Source organism: Nicotiana attenuata, unplaced genomic scaffold (assembly GCF_001879085.1).
Source record: "Nicotiana attenuata strain UT unplaced genomic scaffold, NIATTr2, whole genome shotgun sequence".
Classification (NCBI taxonomy): Eukaryota; Viridiplantae; Streptophyta; class Magnoliopsida; order Solanales; family Solanaceae; genus Nicotiana; species Nicotiana attenuata.
Genome location: NW_017670634.1, coordinates 231,063 through 251,240, shown reverse-complemented (window position 1 = coordinate 251,240; position 20,178 = coordinate 231,063). Strand labels below are relative to the sequence as shown.

The window sequence follows — 20,178 nt, the reverse complement described above, 5'->3', positions numbered from 1 at the left end:
AGTCATTATTTTCATGGGATTCCCAAAATTATTAATAGAAAGTCGATTGCATAGAAACAAAGAATTATTTAATAGCCGTACAAAAATAATTTAGGTTTAATTTTGAGTTCTAATTCATACATTTGATTCTTTATTTCTTTGAAATAAAATTTACAACTTCAAAATTCAGATAATGATAATATAGGCTATAACATTTTCTACCGAAATATATGTAAAATTATATGAAGAAGGTATGGTAGAGAAAAATTTGTTTGGCTTCTTAAATAATGATAGTGTCATATATAAAAGAAGAAATAATCTAAATTCCATTGCCTTTACCAATCATGTGAAGCAACTGATTCCTTCCTTTTAGCACCTCTTCAAAAACTTGATTTGCTTGTGACTCAAACTTCTCCAAACCAGCCTGTAATGCTGCAGATTTCTGCAGAATAACTTCTTTATTTCTCTTTATCTCTTCTTTATCTTCTACATGTCCCCTTTTCAACTTAGCTTTTGTTTGCATTATTGCCTTCTCCATTTCTTCATACTCATAAAAACCTATCTTCCACCTCTCTCCATCTCTGTAATATTTCCTTTGAAAATCAGTGACAAGGCCATTAACTGAGTCCCTGAATGACTTATAAATTCCAGGAGAGTTACATAAAATCTTATCAACTTCCACCATACTAGTTGGATACAAAAAAACACTTACAAGAATAAAATATAATAAACTAATGGCAACTCTAATTGCATAAAGTATATTATTTGAACAATCCCTCTTCATTTCTTGACATATTTCATCATGAATTCTCTTGTTCTCCCTTTGTATCGATTCCATATTGGCAAAAGCTTCTCTCCCATAATTATTCAGATTCTTGATTGTTATATCAACTCTTAAACGATACATATTGATCTTACAACTTGATGACTTCAACATGTTACATAGCTCCATGATGTTCAAACTCTCATTCATGTATAAGTTCAACAAATTATTGAACGCACAATTCCAAGTAAAAGGTACCTTTAATTTCTCCAATATTATGAGCAGAAATTCAGAGTGAAGTTTCTGTAGCAAAGTCATGGCTTCTATACACCATTGAAGAGTTAAAGAATTGTTGGCTAGTGATATCTGGAGATTCTTGATTTCTGTGGTTAAAGAAGCAAAAAGAGCCATAGTTTCATCATTGGTAACATGAAAGATACATTTCCTTTGGTGAAATGGAGAAAGACAAGCCATAAATGTTCTTTCCATGACCAATTCTAACTCTGGGAGATTCTTTAATAAGTAGGGGTGGAAAAGAAGAGAGGAGGTGAGTTAGTAGGGTTGTTGTTGGGGTTGGGGGGGGGGTGTGTGGACATTTGTGGTGGGAGAAAGATTGTTTAACATGCTTGTTCAAGATTTCCATCAAAACTAGCTTTATTGTCTTGGTAAACTTTTTTATGCTTTTCCCTCTTTTTCCTTTAAGATATATACATTAACATTGTAAAAACCTTTAACCTCTTAGTTTAATTTAATCAGTTATAGCAAATTATTACTTTATTTTTCAGGTTAATTATTAGGCTTATAACATAGAATTACATTTTAGGATAATTCACTACAAAAAAAAAAAAAAAAAAACTGGAATTTGCTATGAACGATGTCGCTAATCTGTCGCTAAGTCGCCCGTAGCTAGCATAATTTCTTGATAATCTGTCGCTAAGCCGTCGCTAAATGAGATTAGCTATGGACTTTTCTGCTTAACTACAGAATTTGTCGTCGCTAAAATTAGATTTTTTAGTAGTGATTATTTGACATGATGCTATAAATCTATATATTATCGATGCACAAAACGTGAACTCATTAGAAAATAAGTAATTGGATATTGCATTTAAAGGGAAAACAAAAAGAAGGAATGCTTGGAGATAAAGGAAAAGGCTTGGCAAATTCATAACTTTTGGTTAAATAAGAAGGAAATGGTTGTATAAACAAACACAAGGAGGAGAAGCCACGCAATATGTTTTTGGGGAAAAAGGAGGATTTACTAAGAAGTGGATTTTTTCTCAAAGTGACACATACATAGAATATATCCTTTTTCCACTTGAAAAGAATCCGCCCCCTTTGCTTACTTGAACACATTTGTAAAATTTAGTTAACTTTTACGTGGCTATTTGTCTAACTTGGGTCTTAATTATATTGATTTTGATTGGGACTTGTCACCACCTTTTTTTTTTTTTAATAGTGGAAAAAGCAATAGTCTTCGAGGAAAAATAAAGGGCCCAAAATGGAGCCGTTAGTCGAGAAGGGTACCAGTGGACCACTTGTTTAACGGCAACGTTACACGCGACCTTATTTTCAAACGGAGGGTACAGATAAGCCATTTAATTTTCAAAGACCACGAGAGCAATTTTGAGCCTTTTCCCTTTTCATAAACAATTTTTCTTATTTTCATTCTACCATTGAAGTTGAATTCCATAATTTAGGTTAAAGGAGTAAACAAAGAACAAACCATGATAGCAACATTATATTTGATGAACTATGAGATGTTGTACTTTGTTTTGAGAACTTTGTAGCCTTCGAGAAAAAATAAAAGATTTTTTTTTTGGATTCATCCCTGACCTCATTCAAGAATTAGCTTTGATCCAATCCGTAAGACAACTATGGAAAGATGTTTGTTTGAATCGATGGTGTTTAAGAAGAAGTTCGTACCCAGAAGTGGGCTAAATAAATCAATGGGCAGGTCCTATTGTCTTGAAGAATGAGGGACAAAGAAATTGATTAATTAGAGACAATCTCATACGAAAAGATAGCTTGAATTTAAGAAAAAAGTCGCTTGATTTTATCCATGGTTTGGTACGCAAATTAAGAAAAATAACTTCTCAAGAGTATTCATAAATAATTTAGATACAATAAACATGAAGCCATAAACTTTCGAACCAACAACCTTCCGAACCCACAAATTTCATAAACTTCTTAACCACTAAACTTTCGAAACCGCGAAACCTATAAACTTTATAATTTCTAAACCCGTAAACTTCCAAGCACATGAACCTCTGAACTCATAACTTTGGAACTTGTAAAATTTCAAACCTGTGAACCGAAAGATGAAAAACTAAAACTAAAATATATATAAAAAAATATTTATTTCCCAGGAGGGGGAGGAGGGGTGCAGAAAAATGAAAAAAAATAGAAATTTGAAATTACAAAACAAAAAAAGGTTTTAAAAAAAACTTTTTTTGTGCGGGTGGTGTGTGTGTGGTGGGGGGAGGGGGAGGGGGGGGAGGGGCTAAGGTTGGGGTGGGGTGGGGTGGGGTGAGTGGTGCAGTAAAACGAAAAATAAAATTTAAAAATTACAAAAAATGTACAACAAGAAAACTTTTTTTTGTCCGGGGTGGGTTTGGGGGGGGGCGATTGGGAGGTGGGTGGTGCAGAAAAACGAAAAAAAGAAAAAAAATAAAATTAATAAAAAAAAGTATTGGGGGCTAGCAGGGTGGGGTGGGGACAGAAAAAAAACTGAATTTGAGAAAAAAAAAAGCCTTTTTGGAGAGAGGAGGTGGGTGGGCAGGCGTGGGGTGGGGTTGGGTGGGGGTGGGTATGGGAGTGTGGGGTGGGTTGGTGAAGGTGGGGAAGGTTGAGAAGGAGTTTTGGAAAATATTTTTCCTTCTCATGATAAGGAAAATATTTTCCTCCAATTGAAGGAAAATGAGTTCATAAGGAAAATGTTTTCCAAAACATTTAAGTCAATCAAACATGGAAAAATTGAAAAATATTTTCCTTCATACTAAACACACCCTAAATTTCTTAAAGTTAGGATGTTATGTTACTGAAATGAAATCACGAAACAACTTCAACATACGATGCTGGAGCTAGTTTGAAACTTTTACGTATAAGTGAAACTCCGGCACAATGTGTAAGAGTTAGAAAAATTCTTGGTGTTACAAATACAATTCAAACTTGAGTTGTGGCAATTTAAGCTCCAACATTTGTTCCTGGAGTTTAAACTAGCATAGTATATATTCCAGGAATTTTTCATGGAGTTTTAACTCATGAAGGTTCATCATAGATATATTATGGAGTTTGAAATAGGCATCGTGAGTGCAATAATGTTAAAAGATTATTTCAACTCATAGTATTAATTAGGGATGTACAAATGAAATCGACAATCCACATCAATCCGAAAATCCGAATCAAATCGAGAAAAAAAATTCGACTATGGTTTGGTTTGATTTGGTTTAGTGTTGGGAAAAGAAACTCGACCATAATTGGTTTGGTTTGGTTTTAACTAAAAAAAATCAAACTGAAACCAAACCAACCCGACATTATAAGTATAGAAGTTTTTTTAAATGTATTTAATACATAAAAATATTTATTGTTGTGTAGTTTATAAATATTTCTTAAGCTTTTTCATAGTTTTAACGTATTATTTCAAGTTTGGACTTATAATTTTTGGATGCTCCAATAAGTTTTATAGTCCATAAATGTTAGTAACTCAAATAAATCCTAAACCAAAATCAAATCAATACTAATGCTAATAAAAAACATTTAATTCAATTGTACTATGAATGAAAGTAGTGTTGGATATCTATTTTTTTTAGTTTTTCCATAGTTTAGATAAATGCATCTTATTTTCTTTTAGTATTTAGTCATGTAAATAATAGTACTTATTAGTCGTACTTACTTTAGCAACTTAGTAATTTTAAATTATGCTTGGTTTCATTATGGCATATTAATAATATTTATTTTATGGGATTTTGTTATCTTATTGTTGAATATTTTAGTATAATGCCATTATTCATCTTATATTTATGCATGTTATTTTATTGAAAAACACCTTATATATAGTTCTGTCTTACTAGGATTAAAGAAATATTTGGATATGAAAAAAATTTCGAAAAAACCCGAAAACCCGAGATTAAAAAATCTAACTTTTATTGGTTTGGTTTGGTCTTTAGATTTAATAACCCGACACAATTGGTTTGATTTGGTAATTGAAAAATCCGACCCGACCCGACCCGACCCATGTATACCCTTAGTATTAATAAGTACCATGAACGAAATAATGACAAAAATTCTTATAAGTTTTAAAACGAGCATCATGAATGAAATAATAATAACATATACTACTACAAATTTTAAAACAGGTATCATGAGTGAAATAGGTACGTAAAATAATGTGAAAGAATTTATTTTACTCACGTTACCTCTTTTGAACTGTAAGACAATGTTCTCGAGGTTCAGCTTTATGAGTTTTATAGGTATCATGAGCAGGGGCGGATTTAGGAGGCGCAAGGGTGTTCACCCGAATACCCTTCGCCGAAAAATTACACTGTATATATAAGGTAAAATTTATTTTTTACCTCTATATATTAAGTTTTGAACACCCTTAACACAATCCAAAAGTGTAGTTCAGTGGTCAAGGCGGTTCAAAATCTAAATAAGGTCATGGGTTCAATTCCCACTAGCTACAAAAAAAAGTTTTTGAACCCCCTTCGTGGAGATCCTGCCTCTGCCACTGATCATGAGTGAAATAAGTAAGTAAAATAAGTACGTGATATTATTACACTTAATTTCTTAATTTGATTTGTTTTAACAGAACTGATTTTACAAAATAAAGATTCCATATATCCGAGGTTTACCCTTTGGTATCCTTAATTAGATTCTAAATTTTGTGAAACAACTCTCCCATAAGAATTAGTTTTTTTGAAAAAAAACAGGAGGTTCTTCCTGAATTAACATGGAACACTATTAGCTATTTAGACTTATATATTATAGACGTACTAATAAAAATAATGATATTAAATGCAATATAATTATTATTTTAGTAAATGATTGGTGGTGTCTAAACCAATTCGTACAGTACAATTTTCTAATTATATATGTGTATGGATGCCATGTCTAAGAAGTACAAGTAAATTTTGGGGATAGGAATTATCCATAACGCCAATGTAAAGACTAGTGTGTAATCATCGATTGACGTCTTCAAAGAAAAATGGGTGCGAAGGCAGCCATATTGAAGGTGAATGACGTCCATCGACAAAGATTTTTAAGACAATGGGTTTATTCGTTGTCTTCATGAATATGCACTTTACCTTAAAATTCATACTAATGAAGATATCTTGCTGGGTTGTCTTTATGTTGATGATCTTGTTTTTATGGGTAATAACCCAAGTTTATTTAAAGCTTTCAAGAAAGATATGTCCTTTGAGTTCGAGATGACAGACGTAGTGCCCATGTCATATTACTAGGGCCTAAAGTGAAGCAAATGCAAGAAGGCATTTTTATCTCTCAAGAAAGCTATACAAAGGAGATCTTGAATAAGTTCAACAAGTTCGATTGCAATCCCGTGAATACACCAATGGAGAGTGAAATAAATTGTCAAAGTTTGATGAAGAAGAAAAAGTGGATCCCATATTTTTCAAGAGTCTTGTGGGAAGCTTAAGGTACTTGACTTGTACTAGGCCAGATATACTCTTTGTGGTTGGAGTAGTAAGTCGCTTCATGGAAGCTCCTAGTTCCAGTCACTTAAAGGTCGCTATAAGAATTCTTCGTTACCTAAAAGGTACAATTGACTTTAGGCTATTTTATTATTCCTTTAGTGATTTTAACCTTATGAGATTTTGTGATAGTGATTGTGCGGGAGAAATTGATGATCGAAGCACAATTGGTTGTGTTTTTCTTGGGTCGTGACAAGTTGGTATCAGAGCCTAGGTTACATAGGTCTCACGAGTCATGAGCATGTTTAGTCTTGCAGATCGGTACGGAGACGTCTGTATTTATCTTCAAGAGGCTGCAAAACCCGTAGGAAACTTCACATTCTTGAATTCTTATCGTGCGAATCTGTTGATACTGACAACTAAACTTCTATTATTCTATTCTCTCACAGATGGTGAGGACACGTGCTATCGGGCAGGACGGACATCCACTAACGCCACCAGTCAGGGCTGCGAGAGGCCGAGGTCACGATTAACTCTCTCGTCTATATTGACCTTTAGCACTGTGTATTTGTTCGTACTTCGATATTTTGGGTATATATTTTATTTCTCTTTTTCTTTTCTTAAGTTGTGATTATCTCTTATGAAGAATGATTTTTCTTTTGAAGTGAAGTACATGTGTCGTTGCTATTTATATTTGGTTGTGTACAATAAGATATTATATGGCGAGGGTGATTATTGTTTCAAATTCAACTACATTTGAGCTTTGTTGGCGGGAACTGGAGTTTGTTTTTTATTCCAAGTTTAGGTTTTAAATTGTTAACTATGACATTAATATTTTTAGTTTTTTGAACTGTGACATTGGTTTATTTGTAAATTCTTCTTTTGTTTTTTCTTAAAAATCTTTGTGATTTTGGATTTTAAAAAGGGAGTTTGGGAGTGAAATGCATGTGTAGCTGCTATTTGTAGTTAGTTTTATAAAACCAAATCATCTATGGAAAGGATAGGTACTGTTTCCAGTTGATCTACTCTCACGACCCAAATTTCATCATAGGGATCATGACGGCACCTAACTTCCAAGGCTAGGTAAGCCAATCACATAATAAGATTAAATCAATAAGACGTGATATAATAAAACAGAATTTAATATAAAAGCAGTTATAGAGTTAACACAAGCTAAAACAACAATACCCAATACAACTTTCCAGAACTAGGGAGTACAGAGTCATGAACTCTAACTGAACATGGAAGGATGTCTCAAAATACAATATTGTTCGGATATGAAAATAACAGTATCAATATAAGGATGGGACTCCAAAGGACTGCGATGATCATGCAACTCTCTCTACCTTGAATCCTCACGACTAGTGTAAGCACTCACTCTCTAGGTCCTCTGCCTCCAACACCTAGATTAGCATAAAAATGTGCATAAGTGTTGTATGAGTACACGACATTCGGTACCAGTAAGTATCAAGACTAAATTTGGTGAAGCAATGACGAGGTTCAAGTCATATGATACTCACTAGTCAAAGAAACTTGTGCAATATATCATAACTGGTAACAAAATATGTAACAGAAATCAATATCATTAATCTCGTTAGAACATTGATAACAACTCAACATAGAAGAATCCATCTTTGACAACAAATCATTAAATAGAAGCGGAGGCATATGATAGTGATAAATGATGAAAAATGTAATCATATTCTATTTCTTGTGTGAGTGCGAGAATTACATGGTTTTAAAGTGAAATATGCTAATTACGTGTTTTTATGTGTAGGAATAAGTTCAAATGAAAGTAGAGTAAAAGAAGAAGAATTATCGCAAAACAGAAGTAAGTGAGAAAAATTGAGAGCTCGTCTATGCTCGTGCGTCGCGCGAGGGCAGACGCGCCAAATGAGACAGCAGCGATGCAAAACAGTGAAGTACGGCAAAGGCGCAAATCGCTTCGCGGAACAAAACTAAAAGAGCTGGAAGCTCATATGTGGTCGCGCGCTGCACGAAAGTTGACGCGCCCTCCAGTTCTCCTATCCGATTATTGTATTGGACGAACCTCCACCCTACCTAGGTCATATAAATACACTATAAATATATTTTTTACATAACTTTGGAGGAGGAGACGCTACTTTAGGGTTACAGAATACCTTTGGAGGCAAGAATACACTAGGAGCAAGGAGGAAGATTCAAACACGAGTTTTTTCTTTCTTCTTTCTGTTTTCTGTTGTTGGTTATGAATTTTAGTATTGTATTTTCACATACTACTATGAGTAGCTAATTTATTATTTAGGGTTTTGATGGAACCTTTCGCATAATGAATTCTTGTTAAGTTTGAATATAATTTATCCTTTGAATTTATTTACTTGTTCAACTACGTGCTTATTTCTGTTGATTGAATGACCATCAATTGACTGTGCCTATTTATTATGTATTTCTTGAGAAAGGGTACATATTTAGGTAGTTGTTGAACAACTTCACTCATAACGTATATGCGAAATCAATACGACAGGTTTAACAGTGGGTTTAGGAATAACAAAGCCTTGACGTGGTCATACTGAGTGGTAATATTGTGCCAGCCAGCGTAGTTCGGGAGAATATATCTAGTAAACTGTTGTAGTTGTTCGGGAAAGAATTACGAAACCTAAAGTGATCACGGTCAGTAGAGACTAATCAGGCGAAATTATAGGAGGGGTAACAGGAAGGATTATGACAATTGGGGAAATCATAACTCTAGACCTCCTTAATCTCGTCTCCAACCCTTAGTATCTTTAATTGTTAATTTGCTATTTTAATTTGTTAGTTAATTAGTTAGACATAAGAATCTTAATATTTATAACTTAGGAATTTTTCAAGCTTGTCTTCTTGGTGATAGTGAACACTTGTTGCTAAACCTTAGTTCTCTGGGGAATTCGACTCTAGACTCTTAGACCAGATTATATTTGCAGCGACCGCTTATCCTTTTTAGGACGAGAGTTGGGCGTGATCAAATTTCTCCACCATTGATAGCATGCCAAATTCAACTAGCAACTCATTAAAATACATGACGGAGTTTAAGAAAACATGTATATGATCAAAAATACCATCCCCGTTTCGTCACATGAATATCATCAAGAGAATCACCCCAAATAATCATAATATCATCAATAATGCTGCCCTTATTTCGCTGCATGTTCAATAACAATTAATGTCATCCTTATTTTGCCATATGCGAATATCACCACTCTTATTTCGCCACGTGAATAACCCGAGAAAATGCCACCCTTATTTCGCCCCATGTGCCTAACAATAATCACAATCACACGGCAAAAACCTCATGCTCACACCCAATCAATCCTCCCAATATGTCCACATAAGCCACAATTATCATGAAGCAATATGCCAATTTTTTATCAAAGATATAAGCTCATAATTTTTCACCAAGGTGCGCAAGGTATGACTATAATACAATGCGGATGGGTGTTCAAATAAAGCATGACTATGGCTAAATCAATTGCAGCGATCATGTTCATGTAATCACAAAGTGATTAAGCATGTTTCATATAAAGCACATCATCAAATTAAGGCATATTAATAACCTTAGGTCTAATCCGATCATAATAACACGTAACACCCATATTCAAGCTCGTCACATTGCGTACACATCGTTTTTCACATAGCATAATTATGCAAAACCTAAGAGGTATTTTCCCATACAAGGCTAGGCAAGATACTTACCTCAAATGAGCCAAATCAATAATCCAAAAATGCCTTTCCTTTAAAAATTACCTCCGTCTGGCTAGAATCTAGCAAAAAATGACTCAATAACATCAAACAATGCTAAAGAAATAAGTTCCAAATAATAAAATCCCAATCTTTATCCAATTGCCAAAATCTCAACAAAAGTCAACCCAGGACTCACGCGGTCATGAATCATGAATCGAACACCAAAACATATCCTGTAAATTTTAAAACTTAAGAACTTCAATATTCACAACCAAGTGTCTGGTTTCGACCAAACTAACGCGGAATGAGATCAAACTTTGCCACAAGTTTTATGTGACAAAACGGACCTATTTCAAGTCCCAGACCAAAAATTCGAATATGATAGCCACAAAATCAACCCATGGTCAAACTTATGAAATTTCTGAACATTCAAATTTTCAACTTTCGGTAAAAAAGAGCAAATCGCCTTACAAACCTCTAAATCCAAATTCAGATATACGTCTAAGTCCAAAATCATTGTACAAACCTATTGGAACCATCAAATCACTAATCTGGGGTCGTGTACACACGACTCAAACTTTGGTCAACTCTTACAACTTAAGCTTCCAACATAAGAACTAAGTGTTCCAAATCACCCTAAAATTTTTCTAAAACCAAACCAACCACCCCCCTAAGTTAAAAAATAATAATTAAGTACACGGGAAACATCAAGTAATGAAATGAGGCTCAAATACATAAAAATACCGACCGGAACGTTATATTCTTCCTCTTTTAAACAAACATTCATCCTCGAATGAATTTAGAATCATACTTGGGATACAATAAAAGGTGAGGATATCTGCTCTACATATCATGCTCAGTATGCCAAGTTGCCTCCTCGACCGATTGACCCCTCCACTGAACCTTCATTGATGAAATATTCTTCGACCTCAGCTTCCAAAACTGCCTATCCAAAATGGCCACCAGTTCCTCCTCATAAGGTAGTTTCTCATCCAAATGTACTAAGATGAAATCCAACACGTGCGGCAGATCCTCATAGTACTTCCAAATCATGAAAACGTGAAACAACGGAGGGACTACTGATAAGCTGGGTGGCAAAGCAAGTTGGTAGGCCATCTTACTAACTCTCTCCAACACCTTGAAAGGACCAATATACCGAGGGCTAAACTTGCCCTTCTTCCAGAATCTCTTCATACCGTTCATGGGTGAAACTCTAAGTAGAACTTTCTCACCCGTCATAAACGCTACATCACGACCTTCCTATCAGCATAACTCTTCTGCCTGGACTGAGTTGTGCAAAGCCTCTCCTGAATCAACTTTACCTTCTCCAAAGCATCATGGACCAAGTCTGTGCCTAATAACCTTACCATAACGGGCTCAAACCAACCCATCGGAGAAAAACGATGCCTCCCGTATACAGAGCCATCTGGATACTCTACTGGTAGCTGTTGTTGCAAGAAAAATCCACTAGGGGTAGAAACCGGTCCCACTAGCCTCCAAAATCAATAGTGCATGCCCTCAACATATCATCCAATATCTGAATAGTTCGTTTGGATTGCCCATCCACCTGAGGGTGAAATGTGGTGCTCAAATCAACCTGTGTGCCTAACGCACACGAAACCGTTCTCCAGAAATACGAAGTAAACTGAGGGCCGAGACGCGAGATGATAGAAATAGGGTCACCATACAAGCGAACAATCTCCCTGACGTAGATCTTAGCCAACTGCTCCGAAGTATGATAAGTCATGACTGGAATAAAATGTGCAGACTTGGTTAATCTGTCCATAATATCCCAACCTATGTCAAATCTCCTCAATGTCCGTGGCAATCCTACCACAAAATCCATAATGATATGCTCCCACTTCCACTCCGGTATGTCAATCTTTTGAAGCAAATCACCAGGTCTCTAATGCTCATACTTGACTTTCTGACAATTCAAACACCAAGCAACATATCCAGCAATGTCTTTTTTCATCCTCCGCCACTAATAATACTGCTTCAAATCATGGTATGTCTTAGTATCACCTGGATGAATAGAATACCACGAACCATGAGCCTCTTTAAGGATCAACTCCCTCAACCCATCCACATTAGGAACACAAATCCGGTATCGCCAATAGTCACGTCCTTAGCACCACCTCACTGCATCGTATCCTTAAGGACAAGTAAATGTGGATCATCATACTAGTGAGCCTTAATGCGCTCAAACAAAAATGACTAAGATACAACACAAGCAACGACTCTACAAGGATCCAAAATATCCAATATCACAAACCTATTGGCCAAAGTATGAACATCCATAGCCAAAGGCCTCTCCCTAGATGCAATAAATGCTAAACTCCGCAGGCTCTTCGTCTTTCTGCTTAAGGCGTCTAGTACTGCATTGGCTTTCCCCGGATGATAAATAATGGTGATATTATAATCCTTCAACAGCTCTAACTACCTCCACTACCTTAAATTCAAATATTTCTATTTAAACAGATGATAGACACTCCGATGATTTGTATATACATCACAACACACACCATATAAATATTGCCTCCAAATCTTAAATGCGTGCACAATAGTTGCTAACTCCAAATCATGCACCGGATAGTTCTCGTCATGGGGCTTCAACTGACGCGAAGAATAGGCAATCACCCTACCATCCTATATACACATAAACCCAATGCCAATCTGTGAAGCATCACTATAAATTGTATATGAATCTGATCCCGAAGGCTAAACCAGAATTGGAGTTGTAGTCAAGGCAGTCTTGAGCTTATGAAAACTCTACTCATACTCGTCAGACCACCTGAATGGGGCTCCCTTATGAGTCAACTTAGTCAATGGGGCTACAATGGATGAAACCCATCCATAAGTCGGCGTAATACCCAACCAACCCTAGGAAACTTCGATTCTCTGTAGCGATAAAAGGTCTGGGCCAATTCTAAATTGCCTCAATCTTCTTCGAATCCACCTTTATCCCCTCATTGGACACTACATGGCCCAAGAATGCCACCACCGAATCTAACCAAAACTCGCACTTGGAGATCTTATCATATATCTTCTTCTCCCTTGAAGTTTGGAGCACGATCCTCAAATGTTGCTCATGCTCCTACCTACTATGGTAATACACCAATATATCATCAATGAACACAATAACAAATGAATCCAAATAAGGCTGGAACACACTGTTCATCAAGTGCATGAAACATACTGGGAAATTAGTCCATCCAAAAAACATCACCAAAAACTCATAATGCCCACAACGAGTCCAGAAAGCAGACTTAGGGATGTTTGAAGCCCTGATCTTCAACTAATGGTACCCTCACCTCAAGTCAATCTTCGAGAACACCCTGACACTCTGAAGTTGATTGAACAAATCATCATTGCACGGCAGTGGATAATTGATGGTCACCTTGTTCAGCTGTTGATAGTCAATACACATTCTCATAGATCCGTCCTTCTTCTCAACAAACAACACTGACGCACCCCAATATGAAATACTTGGCCTGATGAAACCCTTATCAAGAAACTCTTGTAATTGTTCCTTCAATTCCTTCAACTCAGCAGGAGCCATACGATACGGTGGAATAAAAATAGGTTGAGTGCCCGATTCTAAATCAATGCCACAATCAATATTCCTATCAGGCCGCATGCCCGGTAGATCTGCAAGGAACACTCTGTAAACTTCCTCACCATGCGGGATGAATCAACCGTGGGAGTATCAGCATCGACATCTCTCACAAAGGCTTATTAAGCCAAACACCTCATCTCAACCATCTATTGAGCATTCAAAAAGGAAACCACTCTACTAGGAATATGCCTCAAAGACCCTCTCCATTCCAACCTTGGCAACCCTGGCATAGCCAACATCACGGTCTTAGCGTGACAATTAAGAATAGTATGGCATAGAGAAAACTAATTCATACCCAAAATCACATCAAAATCCATCATATTAAGCAACAGAAGATTAAGCATAGTCTCATAGTCCCCAGTAGTGACCAAACAAGAACGATAGGGATGGTCCACCATAATAAAATCCCCAACCGGTGTAGACACATAAATAGAAGTATCTAGAGAATCACATGACATATCCAAATATAAAACAAAGTATGATGGCACATACGAATAAGTATAACTCGGTCAAATAAAACGGAAGCATCTGTGTGACAGGCCGGAATAATACCTGAAATGACTGCATCTGATGTAACTGCCTCAGTCCTACCAGGGAATACATAAGAACAGGCTTGGTCTCCCCATCTGATCACGCCCAACTATGCCTTATAAAAGACAAAGCGGTCGTTGCAAATATAATTCAGTTTTCAAGTCCGGAGTCGAATCCTCAGGGAACTAACCTATCTATTACAACTCTTAGTGATGCTAGTACAAGCTCAAATAATTTTCGGATGCAAGATTTTTTTATCAGTAACTATTGGGTTTTGTTTAACTAAAGTAAAATGATATTAAAACTAACAATATTCTAAATTAAAGATAATTCAATGGTAAAATGATCTAGGGTATTGATTTCCCCAATTGCTAGTTTAATTCTTAACTCTTTTGCTATAATCTCGCCGTAATACTCTATGATGATTATGAGCTATTGGTTACAACAATTATTTCTCGATCAACTACGATAATTTATTAGAGCATTCTCTCGAACTACTCTAGCTACTAATTTATGCAGCTCTGAATTATCCCACCAAAGTTTCGTTATCTCTAACCCCACTTTTAAATTCATGTAATGAATCTCTTCAATTACCCAAAAGTGGTGTTGTTCAACAACAATCTAACCTAGTATTCTTTCTCAAGCAACACAAGGCAATTAGACACAATTAATCGAGGGCCCATTCAATTAATCACCATACAAAACATAGTTGAACAATCATATAATAAACCCGGCTCGATTATAACAAAACTGAGTCAAAACTTCATCTAACAATTGGTTCCATCAACCCTAGGTTAAATGTTTAGCTACTCATAGTAAAGCAAGATAAAACCATAAAATCATTCATGACTCACAAGATAATGATAACAAGAAGAAGAATGAAAAACTCTAATGGTGTCTTGATCTTATCACACTTGTTCTTGCCTCCAATTGAGTCTAAAACAAGCTTTTTTTGACTTGGGCGAGTTTGTTGAGTTTATATAGGATTAAGATAAGTTTCGCACACTTTACACTTTAGCCCTTAAACTTCTTGGCTTTCTCCAGATCGACCGCGGTTGCGGGACAACCACGGCACAACCGCAGTGATTTACGACTATTCTGTTTTCCGCTTTCTTCCACCGCGTTCCCGTCGCGGCCCGACCGCGGTCGCGGTGGACTGTTGCCCAGTTTTTCTTCGCCTTTTCTTGCTCGTTTTCATCTGGGATCTTCTCGATTGGCCTTGTATCTTCATTTTTTGACCCCAGAACACTCTATATCCTCCTCCTAACTCGGAGTAGCTATTGCAAATCATAAAAACCTCAATTAAAGCACTTAAAACATTAATAAAGGTATGGTTAATTTAGAGCATAAATAGCATCTACATCGCATAATATAGGCTACTATCACCCTCTAGGATGACCTATACGCGCATCTCCTCTACCTCTTGCTGGATGTGCGTATGGAGTAGCATTTGGAGCGGGAATCATAGCCTGAGTACCCTGCTGAGATTCACTCATCCGAAGTCTAGAACAATCTCTCCCAATATGCCTAGTACCACCACACGCAAAATAATCTCTCTACGGGCGTGGCTGCTGGTATGGAGTCTCTATTGGATGACTGGAATAACCACTGTAGTGCAGAAGGTGCACTAAAGGATGGCGGTACGAGTGCTCTAAATTCCACGGCTAGCTGAAACACCACATAAACCTTGAAGTGCAGACTGAACTGGTTGACTAACTGACCTCTACCATAAAGGACCTTGCCCCCGAAGTAGGAGCAACCAAATTCTCCAAAACTACGGCGCTTCTTAGCCTCCGTATCCTTAATCTCCTACTTGGATATTCTCTAATTAGCAATCTCCACAACCTGATGAAATGCAGTCTCTGTCTCCATCTCCCGCGCCATACCAAATCTAAGGTTGTAGGTAAGTTCCTTAACAAATCTACGAACTCTCTCCCTCTCAGTAGAAACCAAAGGAGTTGCATGGCAGGATAACTCTGTAAACCTCATAGCATACTAACTCACAGTCATACCCTTCTAGCGCAAACGCTCAAACTTGTTGCACAACTCGTCCCTGCAGGTCTGTAAGATAAACTCTCACAAGAAATAATATGAAAACTGGGACTATGTAAGTGGTGTTGCGCTAGCTGGCCTGCTCGCATTATAAGTCTGTCACCATCTGTATGCCGGCCCCGTCAACTAAAAAGTAGTAAGGCCAACAACACTTGACTCCACTAAACCAAGAGAATGCAGAATACGATGACACTAATCCAAGAAACCCTGAGCATCCTTAGAAGCCCCTCCACTGAATTAGGAAGAAAAAAGTCTCTAAAATCTCTACAAACTCTTCTGCCCCTCAGTAGACATGACTAGCCGTACCTCGAGCTGAACTGCAACTACTGGTTGCATCAGCATAACGTTCGGTGTCTGATAAGCATGAGCCAACTGCTCTGGTGTACGGGCGACGGAAGTTTGGGCTCCTCCCCGACCTGTGAGGTAGCTGGTGCGACTAGAATCAACCCTTCCTGGGCAAAGCTTCCAAACGTATGTATGAAGTGAGCCAAGGTCTCCTGAAGCCCCGGTGTTGCAATAGGCCCCCCGGTGCCCGAGCGGGTCCCACCTGCTCAACATGATCAGGCTCCTGCCCCTTAACTAAAGCTATTGGTGGCTCATCGCTGCTGCTCCAATAGGGCTCTAGCTACGGCGCGGGCTCCGCCCCTGCCTCTACCTTGACCTCAACCTCTCACGGCCCTAGCTTGAGGTACCGACTCCTGCTCAACTACACCCGACGACCGTGTCTTCACCATCTGTGAGAGATTAAAAGAGTAAAGATTCAAACTTTGGGATAAACAAATCCCCACGATAATGAATGAAAGAAAGTGAATTTTCCTAATAGCCGGGTAGCCTCTCAAAGATAAGTACCAACGTCACCGTACCGATCTACTAGGCTTGCTCATGACTCGTATAACCTATGAACCTAGATCTCAGATACCAACTTGTCACTACCCAAATCCCATCATAGGGGTCGTGATGGAACCTAACCTCAAAGACTAAGTAAGCCCATTACTTAACAATAGTAAATCAATAAGACATGATATAATAAGACCGAATTTAACATAAAAGCAGAAATAGAGTTAACATAAGCCAAAATGGCAATATCCCATACTACTTCCCAAAACTAGGTAGTACAGAGTCATGAGCTCTAACTGAATACATAAGAATGTCCCAAAATACAATACTCTTCGGATATAAAAATAATATATCAATGTAAGGATCAGACTGCAACAGCCATGCAACTCTACCTTGAATCCTCATGACCAGTGTAAGCACTCACTCTCTATGTCCGCTGCCTCCAACACCTGGATCTACATAAAAATGTGCAAAAGTATAGTATGAGTACACCACATTCGGCACCCACTAAGTATCAAGACAAACCTTGGTGAAGTAGTGACGAGATTCAAGTCATATGATACTCACTAGTCAAAAAAACCTGTGTAATATATCAATAATTGGCAACAGAATATATAACGGAAAGACAGTATCATCAATCTCATTAGAACATGTGATAGAAACTCAACATAGAAAAATTCATCTTTAACGATAAATCATCAAATAGAAGCGGAGGCATATGATATCATGCCATATTCAACCAGCAACTCATTAAAATACATGATGGAGTTTAAAGAAAATATGTATATGATCAAAAATATTATCCCCGTTTTGTCATAGGAACATCATCAAGAGAATCATCCCCAAATCATCATATAACATCATCAATAATGTCGCGCTTATTTAGCCGCATGTGCAATAATAATAAATGCAATCCTTATTTCGCCATGTCGCATATCACCGTCCTTATTTTGCCACATGGGAAATCCTAGATACTTCATTATCAAACGGCAAAGACCTTGTGCCAACACCAAATCAATCCGCCCAACATGTCTACATGTACCATAATTATCATAAAATGCTAAATTTTTTCAAAGATATAAGCTCATAATTTATGAACAAGGTGCACAAGGACGTGACAATAATAGAATGTGGATGGATGTTCAACATATAAAGCATGACTACGGCTAAATCAATTGTAAAATCATACTCATGTAGTCACAAAGTGATTAAGCATGTTTCATATAAATCACATCATCAAATTAAGTCATATTAATAGTCTAAGGTTTAATTTGATCATAATCACACATAGCACCTGTGTACACGCTCGTCACCTTTCATACACATCGCTTTTCACACAGTACAATTAGACAAATAAGGCCAAATCCTAAGGGGTATTCTCCCACACAAGATTAGGCAAGGTACTTACCTCACACGAGCCAAATCAATACTCCAAAATTGCCTTTCCTTTTAAATATCACCTCTGTACGGATCAAATCTAGCAAAAACGACTCAATAACATTAAACAATACTAAAGAAATTAATTCCAAACAATAAAGTCCCAATCTTTACTCAATTCCCAAAAGGTCAATAAAAGTCAACTCCAAGCCCACACGGTCAAAACCCGAGTCAAGGGGTAGATCCGGACTACCCATAATCCACGATTCCAAATATGAAATTAGATTCCAAAATCGCATCCAAATCGACTCTCAAATCCCAAATTTTCAATTTTAAAAAATATTCAAACCCCCTCCCACCCCCTCCCCCCCCCCCCCCAAAAAAATTCCTTCCAAATTCCATGATTTAGGTGTAAAAATCCATGAGAAATCAAGATTTAATATCAAAATTAAGTGAAAATCACATACCAAATGCCTTGTATGAAAATCCTCCTCAAAAATTGCCTCTCACCAAGTCTAGGGCTCAAAATATGATAAAATGAGTCTAAGTATTGAAATGACAATCTAATAGCAATGCGCCCTCGGCAAATGCGACACTGGACTCGCAAATACGAACCCAATCTGCCCCAGAAGATGTCGCAAATACGACCCCAACTTCGCAATTGTGAAGTTCATGCTGCCAAACATTGTCGCAAATGCCACATATCCCTCGAAAATGGGAGGTTCCCCTATGCAGCCTACCATCACAAATGCATGAAAGAGTCCGCAATTGTGGTCCTTTGCAAATGCGATCAGACCTTCACAATTGCAAAGTCTGCAGCACCAACAAAATTTTGAGCTTTCTAAAATTATCCGAAACTCACCCCAGCCCGTCGGAAAGTTCAGTTTGAAGGTTAAGAAATTTCATAACCAACTCGGAATGAGATCAAACTTTGCACACAAGTTCGCAATGACAAAATGGACCTAGTACAAGTACCAAAGAAAAAATTTGAACCTGATAGCCTCAAAGTAAACCCATCGTCTAACTTATGAAATTTTTAAACCTTCCAATTGCCAACTTTCGGTAAAAAGATCCAAATCACCTAGGAACCTCTAAATCCAAATCAGGAAATACGCCTAAGTCCAAAATTACCGTACGAACCTATTGAAACCATCAAATCACAATCGGAGGATGTTTAAACAAAAGTCAAACCTTGATCAACTCTGATAACTTAAGCATCCAACAATCGAACTAAGTATCCAATTCACCCCAAAACCTTTTCAGAACCAAACCAACCATCCCCTCAAGTGACAAAACAACAACTAATAACATGGGAAGAATCAAATGTGGAAACGAGGCTCAAATACACAAAACGACCAACCGGGTCTGTCACGACTCAAATTCCACCTAGTCATGATGGCACCTAACCCAACCCATTAGGTAAGCCAAACAACAGTTACACAACTCTAATGAAGATCATAGATAATCAGTAAATGAAATAGCTAATTTTGTCCTCTAATTGTAGCACATACATCCCACTTGATAAAAAGTAATCTCTTCATAGAAACATTATAAGGATCACACAACTGCAGACCATTTCGCAGGAGATAACCCTCTTGCTTAGCCTCAAACTGGCATATCTCTATGACCTTATCATGATCACAACCACTATGCAATCACTTAATCTTCTAGAGTAT

The 20,178-nt window shown here is 37.2% G+C and overlaps 1 protein-coding gene across 1 annotated transcript; it reads right to left on the bottom strand.

Moving 5' to 3' along the window:
- Positions 1-10,929: 10,929 nt before the first annotated feature.
- LOC109241733 lies at positions 10,930-11,833 on the bottom strand. Its single transcript, XM_019408502.1, has 3 exons — positions 11,654-11,833; positions 11,409-11,531; positions 10,930-11,346 (listed from the first exon to the last, which is right to left on the bottom strand). The coding sequence occupies exons 1-3, from the start codon at positions 11,831-11,833 to the stop codon at positions 10,930-10,932; spliced, it is 720 nt and encodes a 239-aa protein (XP_019264047.1).
- Positions 11,834-20,178: the final 8,345 nt, after the last annotated feature.

Bases quoted from the DNA above. Each gene is read 5' to 3' on its own strand.
- LOC109241733 (XM_019408502.1), bottom strand. From the start codon at position 11,833: ATGACTTATCATACTTCGGAGCAGTTGGCTAAGATCTACGTCAGGGAG. The intron at 11,532-11,653 runs GTGGATGGGCAA...TTGCAACAACAG, and splicing joins GCACCACATTTCACCCTCAG to CTACCAGTAGAGTATCCAGA. The intron at 11,347-11,408 runs GTAAAGTTGATT...TTATGCTGATAG, and splicing joins TCCATGATGCTTTGGAGAAG to GAAGGTCGTGATGTAGCGTT.